The sequence below is a fragment of the Phocoena sinus genome, chromosome 4 (assembly GCF_008692025.1).
Source record: "Phocoena sinus isolate mPhoSin1 chromosome 4, mPhoSin1.pri, whole genome shotgun sequence".
In the NCBI taxonomy this organism is placed as follows: domain Eukaryota; kingdom Metazoa; phylum Chordata; class Mammalia; order Artiodactyla; family Phocoenidae; genus Phocoena; species Phocoena sinus.
In genome coordinates, this window is record NC_045766.1 from 24,192,167 (window position 1) to 24,206,794 (window position 14,628).

A 14,628-nucleotide genomic window follows, 5' to 3' on the forward strand; every position below is an offset into this window, starting at 1 on the left:
TAAATAAATTTCCCGCTTAGAAAGAACCAAGTCTTCTTAGAGAAATGTCTGGTTCTAAGTCAGGGTACAGGAAACATACAAAATAAGGTTGGTACATCTAGTCCTGCTCCAAAACAAGAAATCTACGAGAGACTATTGGGTTTGTGGCAAAAGGATATAGGAGAAACTTGAAGAGGCTCCCAGTTGTCAAAGATGGAATATTTTGTTCAAAAAGTATAATTACAATAGTAGATTGAAACATATCAACTATGTTTAAACCCATGTGTTGATATGATACTTTAAAAAAGCCCCAAACCACCTACCTGATCATATGTGGGAGATGATAAACAACTCATTATTTTGAAAATTAGAACATTAGTAAGTAAACAAAAAGAATAAATAATTTATCCTGATTTTTTGTTCAAATAATTATCACAGGGTACTCAAAAAGTTGATCTGGAAAACTGCTTCTTTCAGGAGAGTACCAGCTAATACATGCAAAATGTAGGATAGAATTAGCATACCACTAGTTTGTAACCCCTAACAAATTCTAGACTAAGCATAACCATCAACAGGTACTAAACCCATTAGCTAAAATGGGGAAGTCTAACATTAAGAGCTTCTCAAACTTTGCTGTGCATATAAACCACTTGAGGATATTAAATTCTAGAACCTGATTCAGTAGTTCTGGAGTTGAGCCTGAGATTCTGCATTTAAAACAAGCTACCACATGGTGCCAATACTGCTGGTCAGAGGGCCATTCTAAGAAAGAGAAGAGCAGCCCCTAGTATTTGGGAGCTGGCCTGGTACTATCAGCTGGGCTTTGTTGTTCTCTTGTTGAATGTAAACAATTTCACAGAAAACATCAGACAGGTTTACTCTGTGACCATGATGGATCAAGACAAAAACAAGCCTACTGTGTAATCACATCTAAACACAAAAAATGAACACTGTCCAAACCACAACATCCCTATCTTGGCTATTATAAGTGGCGCTGCTTCTTTACAAATTGTAGCCTTAGGCTCTATTCAGTCTTTCCTCCTGCCCGTTAGACTTACTAAAATGCCCAATCACTCATGCTTTCTGACAGCATCTAATCCAGAGCAAAGCCCCAATTCCTTAAGCCTTCCCTAAAATCACCAAGCATAAGCCCAAGTCCTATAACAAGTCCTTTCTAACACTCTCTGAGATGTCCCATGGTTCCTCTGGTGAACATTCTCTTCATTACAACATGTAATAAACACATCTTGTTCAACTACAGGTGTGTTCCGGTGGTCTTTGCCGGAGTAGCAATTCAGTAGTGTGATGGATCAGGCTGACAGGTGAGTCACTAAACAGTATGTGCTTCCTGATGTGATGCTATAGAGATTCATAGCAAGCAAGTAATCTCTTTTTTTTTTTTTTTTTGCGGTACACGGGCCTCTTACTGTTGTGGCCTCTCCCGTTGAGCAGCACAGGCTCCAGATGCGCAGGCTCAGCGGCCATGGCTCACGGGCCCAGCTGCCCCGCGGCATGTGGGATCTTCCCGGACCGGGGCACGAACCCGCGTCCCCTGCATCGGCAGGCGGACTCTCAACCACTGCGCCACCAGGGAAGCCCCAAGCAAGTAATCTTGCCAAAAAAGATGAACGCTGATCTGATTAAACCTCTAGATTTAACCATCAGTTTACAAGAAACACAGAAGTTAGAGGAACATTTTAAGCAACCATATTTAATTCAACCATGAGACAATTTGCCTTTTTTTTCCAACAAATAAGTGACAAGAAAAATAGAAGATGGAAGGGGAACATATAGATGAAAAGAAACTCAATAGTCGTATCCACCAATTGTAATGTGTAGCCCTTATTTGGGTCCTAATTTGTACAAACTACTACACAAACTAATAATGATAATGACAAAAAGACAATTGGGGCTATTTGAACAGAGCCTAGCTCTCTGATAATATTAAAAAAGATTATTAATATTTTTAGGTTTCATTATGACAATGGTCATTTTTCAAAACATTTACAAATAAAATGATACGCTGTCTAGGATTTGCTTTAACATAATTCAGTCATAGTGAGAAGGAGTGTAGAAGGGTATACATAAAAACATTGGCCATATTTGATAATCATCATAAATTGCTAATTTATGGGTATATGACAATTATTTTTATTATTCTCCCTATGTTTAATATGTTTAAAACGTTACATAGTAAACAATTTTAAAAATTATTTTTTACCATTTAATTCAATAGAGCTTTTTTTTTTTTTTGCGGTACGCAGGCCTCTCACTGTTGTGGCCTCCCCCACTGCGGAGCACCAGGCTCCGGACGCGCAGGCTCAGCAGCCATGGCTCACGGGCCCAGCCGCTCCGCGGCATGTGGGATCTTCCCGGACCTGGGCACGAACCCGTGTCCCCTGCATGGCAGGCGGACTCTCAACCACTGCACCACCAGGGAAGCCCCAATAGAGCATTTTTGAAAGAAGAAAGTTAAATAGAGAGAAATTAAGGACCACACAGCTCAAAATGGCTACATATTCTACAGAAATAAACAGTAATGAATTTTAAAGAGTCTTTCCCATTACTGAAATTGCTTTCAGAACTATTTTTTGAGAGGTGTTAGAATATTCGCCTGTTTCTTTTCTCTTTTTTTGTAATCACTAACAGATATGTCAACTGCAAGTGAAAAGGAATAAGGAATATTATTATGTAGACTCGGGTGATGGTCATCAGAGAAAAATTCAATTTAAATGTTTGAGTCTTAGAAATAAGGCAACATATCATTTGGGCAATTACCTGGATCTGTAGCAGACATCAGTGAACCAAAAAACAAACAGTCAGTGAAATGAAAGTCTCCATTTTTCAGCTGGTCAGCATATACCATGGCCTTCACAAATCCATACATAATTAACCTGTTGAAGAGAAAAATATGATCTTCAAACATCAACATAGCTGACATTCTAATGGGCTTCCTGAATAAGCATGAGGCACAAATTACCACTATTCTGCCTATTTGTAGCCATGCTAGTTCTCAGTACACTGTACCAAATATCACAGTTTATTCACCTGGCAAAAGGTAAAAGACCATTTTATAGTGTACTTCAGTGAAAACAAATCTCAAGGATATAAAAAATTATCTGTGAAATATGGCATAGCAAATCATACCCACAAATATAGTGGCTGGGTTGACATCTGTAAATGGATTGCTTTTCAGTTTTACTGTTTTGTCTGCTAGGGTGTCTGCAAAGGGTTCAAGTTTCAAGTCTGTCACTGTGATGAGAAGGTTACTGGCCACTCACAGGGCACTCAGTCAACCAGTTACTTTACAATAGATGAGTCTCTACTACTGGTGGTGTCAGGACACTTCCACACCAGGTAGAGAAAACACTGTTAGGTTTAGAGCGCCTGTAATTTCAACACACAGTTGAAAATGAATCTTGAAATGGTTACATTTTGATCTTGCAAAGAAAGCCATTCTTTTCATGAGATTATGTTTACCAAACCCATGGAATGCAAATTATCTGTTTTGGTCATCATTTGCCACCCTATAGCTTTTAAATTGTATTTAATTAACTGATTTTTCTAAATCCTAGTGGAGGAAACACAGAAATTGGTGAACTGGACCACGGTAGAATCACTGAAAGTGACTGTAAGAGTCCTTAGAAACCACTGACTCTCAGACCAAGAGACTGTTGCTTAGATATTCACACGTATTTAAATTAGTTTCTTGAAAAATGTTGTAGGGTTGTGAGCATGACTAAAAAGACTAGAAATCAGATATTCGAAATTTTAATGACAATGAGGATATTTCAAATTCTCTTATGAAAAATTTCTCTATGAGAGAATATTTCAGACATACATGCATTTACATCCAGTTTCTACCACTTACTAGTTATGTGATTTTAGGGCATTACTAAAACCTTCTGAGGTAGGGAAAAGAATTATGGTTAGTCTACAGAGCTGCTTTAAGGATTATCTGAGGTAATATAAATTTGGGTTTTGACACATAGTAAATTCTCAATGAGATTATGACTGCTAATAGTAATTATCAAAATAGGTAATATTCACTTTCTATATCTATTTCTTCACATGTTTTAACTCATTTCATCCACACATTGATCCTACAAGGTAGGTACTAACTGCATTTTACAGATGAGAAAACTGAATACTGTGTGATCAAGTAACTTGCTCAAGGTGACACAGCTATTAAATTGTGGAACCCAGACTTGAACTGAGAAATTTGACTCCAGATCCCGGGCTTTTAATTCCTACATCATATTGCCTACATGAACAGTTCCATATTGTACATTATATGTTACCTCATACAGTATACTCTTAACTAGTCCATAAGGTGGTTGTTCTATATAGGACAAAGGTGCAGCAATGGAGTATCCCCAAGAACTTGGAGATACTACTACCCATGAGTTGAACTATTAAGACAACCACATGGGTTCGAGCAGAGACCCAATATTGCTGTGAAGTGTGTGGATTCTAGCCGGGGAGGCTGAAGCTTAACTAGGCTGCAAGTGTTAACATATCTGAGAAAGCCTGTGTCATGTGACACAGCAATTGTTTCTGGGAAGAGGCCTCAATCATGGCAGCTCACCTACACTTATCTTGGGGAGGGCATTCTGCTGGTTACCAGGGTACGCAGCCTCTGGACAGGTTAAGAGTAGAGTCATTCAGCTTGTTCATTCAATAGATATTTATTACTGAACCCCTACTATTGTCAGGCTCTGTGCTAGGTGTTTAGAATACATCAGTGAACAAGACAAAGATCCCTGTCCTTATGGAGCATGTCGTTTATAGCAAGGCAGATGGCAATAAATATAATCATAGATTTTAATTATATATGTTATCCGCATCACCCTCTGCATTAGAATCTGCATGTCTGATGAACACTGAGACTTTCTGGACAGTCACAACATTACCAGGGAAATGCTCTCCGAGAGTCATCCCTTCAGCCTCACCTGGTGTTAACCTGACTTCACCACAGTTCTTTCTCATTTGAGCTACACTTCCAATATGGAGCATGGATAGGCTCTGGAATCAGTATCAACTTTATGACCTATGACTATATTTCTGAATTCTATACCCATTAGTTAATTTTACAAGTTAGGAATCTGAGCCTCAGAATTAAAATGACTTGCTCCATATTGCCCTACAGAAGCCATTAGATTGGGTAAGATAAAAAAAATATATGCATGCATATATATTACCCAGGCTTGGGAAGATTACTTGGAAACTAGAAACCTCATGTACTATTGATGAAAATAAAATTAAAGTCTTTATAAAAGCCAATTGGACAATTTATTTTAAAAGTATTAAATTTTTTATATTCTGTAGCTTATTAAATGATTTTCTATGAATTTTTGCCAAGAAATTAATCTGAATACACACCAGAAGTTATTTAGTTTATTTCAGATTATTACTATTCATGAGTGAAAAATTCAAAGCAATCTAAATGACCAGTGAATAAATTACAGAACACACATATAACGAACTAATATGCAACTATTAATACTATATACAAGAGTGTATATTAGGCATAGAAAAGTAAATTGATAAAGCAAATTATAAAGTGGTAATATATAATAATTTCATTTTATAAAAATTGAATATATTTAAGCACACATATAAACAGAAAAAGGTCAGAAGCATATAGTCTGGGATGTTAATAGTGGTTATAAAATGACATGTGACTATTTTCTTTTTTCCTATTCTGCATTTTTCAGTTCTTTCTAAATAACAGTCATAATAAAAAAATAACAATGTACATTAGTGAGTGCTATTATGTGACATGACATTCATTATGTCATTGAATCTTCATAATACTTGAGTTAGGTACTATACTTATTCCTTTTTACAAAGGTGAAAATCAGGATTCAGAGAGGTTAAGTAAGTTGCCTAAGGTCACAGAAGTTAGCTTGTGACAGAGCTGGATTTGAACCCAGGCAGTTGGATGCCAAAACCTGCATACACAACCACCATTCTATAGAGATTCGGAATTGTTTTGAAATCAAGAGAAACACATGTGCATGTACACACACACACACACACATGCACACACATATACACATACCTCTATACACACAGTTTGTTTTTTTAAAAAAAGAAAGTAAATGATTTGTTTACTCCGAAGCAACCCCTGGACACAAAATAACTATAATTCCAATATCTTCCTTGAGATAATACCTTAAAAAGCAAGAGAAACAGAAAAAGCCCAGTGCAGTATGAGCTCAGTCTGATCATTTTGTTATTATTACCAATAACAATGGTCATTGTCACTGATAATTATAATGTCAATAATTAGTGTGTATCTATTATGTGCCAGGCACTTTTTTTAAATAGCTATTGTTATTGTTGCTACATTATTGTAACTAACTAATTATAACTGTATTAACTGGGAGGATAAATAAATGAACCCATTAGCAATCACCACATTCTCACAGGGTGGTATGTTCTATCAGCACTTCACAGAAACTATTTCAGATGGCTCAGGATACAGGAAAGATGTGGTCCGATGGGGAGAGGGAAGCCAGTGAATTCCAGTGCACGCAGTGCTGTGAAGATGGTGGACCCAAGTGAGATGTCCTTCTGGGGTCAGCCTGTGCTTAGGGACAGCCCAGGTCACAGGGATGGGCAGAAGCAGAACTGCCATATAAAAAGCAAAATTGCTGATAACATTGATCTCAACAAATATCCACTTAGTGCTATTCTTTAAAAAGCAGAGTGCTTGGGCTTCCCTGGTGGCGCAGTGGTTGAGAGTCCGCCTGCCGATGCAGGGGACACGGGTTCGTGCCCCGGTGTGGGAGGATCCCACGTGCCGCGGAGCGGCTGGGTCCGTGAGCCATGGCCACTGAGCCTGCGCGTCCGGAGCCTGTTGCTCCGCAACGGGAGAGGCCACAACAGTGAGAGGCCCGCGTACCGCAAAAAAAAAAAAAAAAGCAGAGTGCTTATGCTACAGAGGATACAAAGGTGCAAATCCATGACCCGTCTTCAAAGAGTAGAGTTTCACAGGATGGCAGTCATGTCACTTATAGAAGGCATTGGGTAAAAGAGAATTTGAAGAAATGTCCTACACAATGCTCCACATACTCACTTTACTGAGTGTTTGTGACACACGTACTGATTTTAAATTTCATGAGCTTGTTTCACACTATTAAAGTTCCACACCTAAAGGCATGTTGCAAAAATGTTTCAAAACAAAAAGTTCCAGAAGGCTCAATTGCTTGGATGATTTTTAAGTATGCCATCTTAGTCTCTCTCAGTATTTTTTAAAAAGAATACATCTTCTTTTTTAAAAATAGTCTTGATCAAGCTATGAATAGATCTACTGGAAAAGGCAGTTTTTTTGAATTGCTAGAGATACGCAAGGGGAATTGCTGTCAGTTTGGAAACAGCTGTGTGGACCAGGCCTGTTAACTGTCAGAAGAGCTACATTCCTGCCTGTGAAAGCTTGTGAAACAGACCATTACATGGACCTCACTCTGCAGTGGGAAAGCCCAGCACCAACAGGCTCTGATAGCAAAACAAAGATTATAATCTGCACCTAAATTTCTGATTTCTATACTCAAACATTTCCTCTGGATAAGCATCTTTATTTATTTGTTCACATTTTACGGATAGTTTCAATCTCACAGTTTCTCTTTTTTTCTGGGGCATGCATTCAAGAGCAATACCCCACTAGAGAAGTCATAAATTCTTTTTTTTTTTTTTTGGCGGTACGCGGGCCTCTCACTGCTGCGGCCCCTCCCGTCGCGGAGCACAGGCTCTGGACGCGCAGGCCCAGCGGCCATGGCTCATGTGCCCAGCCGCTCCCCGGCATGCGGGATCCTCCCGGACCGGGGCACGAACCCGCGTCCCCTGCATCGGCAGGCGGACTCCCAACCACTGCACCACCAGGGAAGCCCCATAAATTCTTTTTCCTTACAGCTTTACTGAGATACAATTCACATATAACATTGTGTCAGTTTAAGGTATACAATATGATGATTTGATATATGTATGTATTGCAAAATGATTACCACAATAAGGTTAGTTAGCGCATCCATCACCCCACAGTTATAATATTTTTGTATGTGGCGAGAACTTTTAAGACCTACTCTCTTAGCAACTTTCAAATATACAAGATAGCATTATTAACGATAGTCACCATGATATACATTACATCCCCAGTCATCTTATAACTGGAAGTTTGCACCCTTTGACCATCTTCACTCATTTCTCCCACCTCCCCCTTGCCCCCTGCCCCTGGCAGCCACCTATCTTCTCTCTGTTTCCATGAGAGAACTCATAATTTATTAATGTTGGGGTGGATGGAATTGGGAAGGTCTTCTAGCCAAATTCACTTACTCATGCATTCATTAATTTGCTCATTAACTCATTCATTCAACAAATAAGTACCAACAGACATAATTCCTCTGCTCGGGGAGCTTATATTTTATTGGGGAGCCAGATGTTTACTAGCTAATTTATTATTTTAACAGTATTGTGGTTAAGTCCTATGGAGAGAAGTACAGATTGCACATGTCCACACTTATATTAGCTGGGAACAATAAAGGGGGACTTTATATTATAGGAAAGATTACACGTTCAACTTGAGAAATGTTGAGATTGAGAAGCTGGTGAGCCTGTTGGGTATTCAGAGTTGGGTGTGAATGAAAATGTGAAGAGAACATAAAGTGGACGAGGGCCCACGATTGATGCCTGGGAACTCCAGCATTTGAAGATGAGGTAGAGATGATGAGGAAAAGAGGATACAAAGAATTGGTCAACAGAGACATGAGTGGAAATCTGGTAGAGTGTCACAAGAGTCAAGAGAAGAGTGTTTCCAGAAGGAGGGTATGATACATAGGATTGAATGTTGCCAAACGAGCCCTTTCATTTAATGTCATTAGGAATGTGGGAGCTAAAGCGAGATTAGAATGGGTTGAAGAGCCCATGGAAAAAATGAGGAGATTGAGACAGGCAACATACCCATCCTTTTGGGATGTCTGGCTATGAGGGAAATCAGGTCTGTCTCCAGAAGGGGGCTTAGAGCGAGACTTGAGTTGATCTTAAAGATGTGGGGAAGAAGCTGTGAAGAAGCTCACATCTCATGGGTGCTCACAAACAGGAGTTAAAAAATAAGAATTCTGCTTTGTCAAGAGTAGTGGCATGAGATGGTGAGTCTGATTTTAGGTGAAACTATATGGGCCTTAAAGGGTCTGTAGGATCATTTGCTCCTAGGTATCAAAGAAATGATTCTCCTCTTTTGTCACTGTTTCTCAGTTTGTGTGTGTGTGTGTGTGTGCATACACACACACACATATGTTAATATATATATAAACTCATACATATATATGATAGTAAATTCTCTCTCTATATATATTTATATATATAGTATTTAATATCATAAAAGCCTTTACTAAGGCTTATGAGAAATGCAAAGATAGGTCAGGCATGATTTCCATCCTCAGGAGGGAGAGACAAGTCACCTACAAAAGCAGAATACATGCTAGAAATTGTTACGTGTCCTAGGTGAGTTGCAGATCAAATGCACTGAGTTCACAGAGGAGAAGCAGCTCTCTTGGGGACTCAGGAAAGGCTTTGAGAGGAAGGTGGCATATTTGATGAATCTGAAATATACACTCAAGTAAGGAGACTGCCAGCAATATCCCATCTATATGTGAGATGCCCAAACTACTGATTTTCTTCCCCTAGAATGCAAAACTGTTCCTACTGAAGGTGGTTTCTTCTTGGATCAATAAAAATACAATGGCCAAAAAACAAAACCTCTCCTTTAGCAATCCAGGAAACCATCTGCCATCTGCCACCCACTGCAGAGATGGCGGGGAAAAGCTTGTCCTGACTGAACTGTGACTCTATTTATGGTCTTTATCTCAGCACCCAGAGTGGGCTGCTCGGCCCCAAGAAGCCCACGAAGCCTGTGGGTCCTGCTGTAGCTGAGTCAGGTGCTAAGATTTCATACACTAGATGACCCCTTGGCCCATTCTAGTTTTCCCACCAGTCCCAAGACTTTGTTCCTTCTGTTTTAGTGAAAGCTGAGGAGAGGAGGGTGAAGGAATCAACTGGGTGGCTTGTGGGCATGTTAAAAGAAAATAGGGGATCGGGTGAAGCCCCACTCTGCTTTGTTATGGTGACAAGTGAGCTCCTGTCCAGTTCCTCTATCAGATTATCTTGTACCAGCAACTAGGAAGAGTGCAGACTGCCTGCCCTTAATCCTCTTTCCTCTGAAAGGGGTAGAGGGAGAGAGGACTAGAGGAAGAGAAAGGTTGTATCCAACTTTTCTGTCCCTAAGTGGAAAGAGGAGGCTGGTTAGGGAAGGGGGTGGGGGTAGGAGGAAGAGGAGAGATGAGGGGAGGGTTCACTCTCAGGGCCATAAATGCTTGTGTCAGGGCTGGGAAATTCTATGCCGGAACATTTGACCGCTCAAAAACTTTGTTTGCGACAGCCATCAGCAAGACAACTGTACCCCCATGGCTTCTACTCTCCTACTTTCTTCTTGGCTGCCAACCCCATGGAACTTTAATTCTTTTCAAGGCGCTGAACTGTCATTGGGTAGGTGGCTCTCTGGCACTGAGATTTTAAGGAATAAAAGTATTAGGAATAAAAATGGGGGAAGGAGGAAGGCAATGAACATATGAACATTTGAATTCCTACTCTGTAGAGCTCCCATGTGAGTGCATTTTCTACATTTTTTAAATCTTCACACACACACACACACACACACACACACACACACACACACACACACACACACCCCAGTTGGGCAGCCGTCAGGAATCTTATATTACAGACAAGGAAATCCAGCTAAGGATAGAAATGAGATTTAAATGTATGTTCCTTTCTACTTTTTAGTATAGGACACTGTAGAAAATTTAAGATATCTTTGCCTTGGCTTCCCAAATTTTAAAAGTCAATTACTATATTCTTTGTTTCTGAAAGAATGTTTTTGGCATGATACATAATGGGACCAGCTTTTTAAGGGTTAGGAATGCCTTGAAGACCTTGCTTTTCGGCATCAAATTTGGCTGTAAGAGGGTTTGGAAAGCACCATACCTTCCATGATTTTCCCTTTAAGTCAGTTCTATATCAGGCTTCCTGTGGGCCTAGAAGAAAACATGGTCACCCTGTCTTTTCAAGAATGGAAAGGGTGCAGAGAGGAGGTTGTGATGAAATACACTGTTTTTTAACCATGGCTGGGGTCTGAGGCTTTGCGACCTTGGGATCCTTGGAACAAAGTTAAGTGAGTCCGTTTTTCCACATACTCTACTGCTCACTTGCCTGTCAACTTGTCACTTCCTTGGACCTCCCCAGAGGCCCTATAGCAACCTACATAGTTGCCTGCAGGGAAACAAGCTTCCCTCCTGTTAAGTGCTTCATAGTTCTTGGAGGAACTGTGATATAAATCCCAAGCATGAATTTGGAATGAGCAGAAGTCACAATGCTGAAATGCAGTAAGAAGTTGAGATCTACTGAGAGGTGAACTAGACACAGGTGAGAACTTGACCAGGCATCCTAATTGTGTGTCTGCTCAGATCCACTTTCTGGGAGTATGCTGGCTCCTCCAGGGGTGAAACAGGATGGCTTTTGAGAAGACTGAGAGGAACAACGAAGGCAGTGTGGGAGTCAGTCACACTCACTAAAGGCATCAGGTACCCTAAATGACAACCTCCCTTGCAGTTTGTCAGCCTACGCCAGCAGCCAGGGATGCATGGCCCTTACAGTGCTCTGAGTCATCTCAGCTCTCTCTCCAACCTGGGCACCCTGCCTTCTCCTTTCAGAAAACCATGCCTAATACTTACTGGATATAATCACTGCTCTCTTGCTGCCATTCCTCTTTCAACTTGTATCCCCACTGTCCGCCCTTTGATGTGGTTAACGAACCTCTCTTCTTTATTCCATCCAGATCCTACATTCCACGCGTGCGTTCTTTGTGTGCCTATCTTACCTGACTAATTTGAAGAAAGACAGCACATCTGGACTGTTCTGCCTTCTTCCCTTTCTGTTCCTATCTCCATTCTATGCACATATTACCCAGCCTTGCTAGATACTAAAGGTTACAAAGATGAATCTGATACGGCTTCTGCCCTCTAGGAGCTAATAGCTCCTAGAGAAGGGACAAGCTAAGTGTGTAAATAACTGGACTACTAAGTGAAAAATAACAAGTTTGGTAAGAAAGCTAAAGGGATAGCTCAGGGGAGGAAAGGAGAACTATGGTCTGGGGGAAGAAAGCACTGGAGGTGCATATTTCTTGAAGGACCAATGGGGTCAGACACGAGTTGTAGTCATGTAAAGGGGTGGTCACTAAGGAAAAGTTAACATGGGCCACCAAAGCAAGTGGGTGGCAACACATGAGGTGTGGACAATGAAAGTTGGGTAATTTAGTGTGATGGATTCTTCCACTATGAATTACTACATAGTCTAATTCAACGGTTCTCAACTTTTGGTGCATATTAGAATCACATAGGGAGCTTTGAAAATGATGATGCCCAGGCTACATCCCAGACCAAGTATATCAGAATCTCTGTAGGTGGGGCAGAGGCATTAGTATTTTTTTAAGGTCTTCCACTGTTCCACTATGCAGCCAGATCTAGAACAAGTGTTCTAAATCACATCATGTCTCTAGTGTCCAGACCAATCACCTAAGGATCAGCCAGTAGAGTGTGGCCTGCCATTCTGCCTTTCTGATGAGCTCCCAGGTGCTGATACTGCTGGTCCCATGTCACACTTTGAGTAGGAGACCCTAAATGAGGATGCTGCTAACTAAGCAAAATCACTGAGACACTTGTATACATTCTGGCTCTAATGGTAAACTCTAGGCAGCACTTTGAATTCACACATGGAGCTTGCCTGAGATGCAATTAAAACAGGTTCACATCCAGATAAGCACCTAATACTTACTACCCACTGCATGGTGACTTGTTCTCCCTGCTGATTTGTGGAGGAGTGAAGAGGCTTACTGAATAACATATGAAGGTTCAAGGTACTGTTACCTCTCAGTTCCAATCTGGAGCTCTTTGTAGAATAAAATTTAAAAAGAGGTGGGGAAGAGGGAGTGAAAGAATGTCTCTCCCAGTAAAATGTGAAATTTAACAGACTTCCATTATGCCTTTGATTTACACCTCCGCGGAGACTTCTGTCCTAGGTACAGAGACCCACCCTTCACTGACACAGGGAAGGAGCTGGGTGACTGCTTTGGTCTCATCACATCTGAGGCTGGTCACTGCAAAGTTTTACTGAGTCTTCAAAAGTGATAAAGGGTATCTTCAAGCTTTTCTTTTTAAATTTTTTTTTTTTTTTACTCTTAGCAGAAATTTGCATGTCTGTTAAAGGAATACTATGCCTGTTAAATAAAAAAAAACATTTCTTTGCTTTGGGCTGAACTATATCAGCTCAGAAGCTCTGATTGGCAGTGCAAATACGTGTATGTACGTGTGTGTGCATGTGTAATGCACACATGCACACACACATATATGTATACACATATATACATATAATCTTTGATTAATAACAAATGAGCTTGTACAAAATATCTCTAACTATGAAATTCATCCCGGCTAAAGCAGCAAGAGAGGAGCCTGCTGCCCTGTATAGTTAGGCCCTTAACCACTACTTTTCATCTTTAAAAACACATGCATGACTGTTGCCTCACTTGCTCTCCCCCCTCCTGGGAGGTGGATAAAGTCAAGCTCCATTATCCTACTTTCACAGATGAGGTAACCGTCCCAAGGAGCTTAGCAGCCTATTACCACCTCACAGCATTTGCTCCACCATTTTTCCTCAGATGTGAAACTGAAACACTTTGGAACCAGTTGTTTAGATCTGGGGGAAAAAAAAAAAACTTAAAAAATTATTCAACTCAGAATCCCTATTTAAAAATATAAAAACCATGACTCACCTAGGTTAGTGGCTTGGTCAAAGTCACACTGAACTCGGCTGGTAGAGGAGCCAGGACTGGAACGCCAGTTTTCTCCTAAAGAGGTTTTACCAGAACTGGCAGATACCACAGATGCTCTGCTGCCTAGGATTTCAGCAAAGGGAATAGAACCTGTGATTTGAATATAATTTGCCTAATCTATTATTCCCAGAAAACTTCTCATCCCTTTTCATATTCCCTAAAGCATATTTATGTTCTTCAGCTGTAGCATTTGGAACCCTAAAGCCAACTGCTGGTTGCAACAGAATGTAAATAACCAGAAAATGCAACTCTCTGGATTTTCCCCAATCAGATGAATTTTCCAGCAAGTAGCAAGCTCATAAATAATGTAGATGTTTAAAACATATTTAGCTCAAAGTAGGATGTTACACTATTCACTGTTTGACTGATGGCTTTAAAATATATTATCATTATTGGTGACAAGATAGAATGAACAATACATCTTGTGAGTGACGAAAATCAAACATTAATTCCTTGCCCTGATTCTTCTTTTCCAACCATGTCAATATATTTTTGAAAACTTTTTGATCTAGAATGGAGAGTTTCCAGTGGTCTGTTTTGCTTCTGATGCATGTAATACAACTTCTTACTTGAAATTCCTTTGTAGTTGTAAAGTGAATTTCTTTTGGAATATTTCAAATCAATTATCAGAGCCCAGAGACAGATTGTTCTCGTGGGCTTCTCTACTAATAACAGAGTTTACCAACTAATCAAATATAGAA

The 14,628-nt window shown here is 40.2% G+C and overlaps 1 protein-coding gene across 1 annotated transcript in view; it reads right to left on the reverse strand.

Annotated features, from left to right (window-relative positions):
• The window catches only part of SLC9A9 (solute carrier family 9 member A9), a 569,241-nt gene that overhangs the window by 399,463 nt on the left and 155,150 nt on the right, over positions 1-14,628 (reverse strand). The window contains exon 5 of the mRNA XM_032631496.1: positions 2,758-2,873. Coding sequence (XP_032487387.1) covers positions 2,758-2,873 — 116 coding nt within the window. The remainder of the gene's footprint in view (positions 1-2,757; positions 2,874-14,628) is intronic.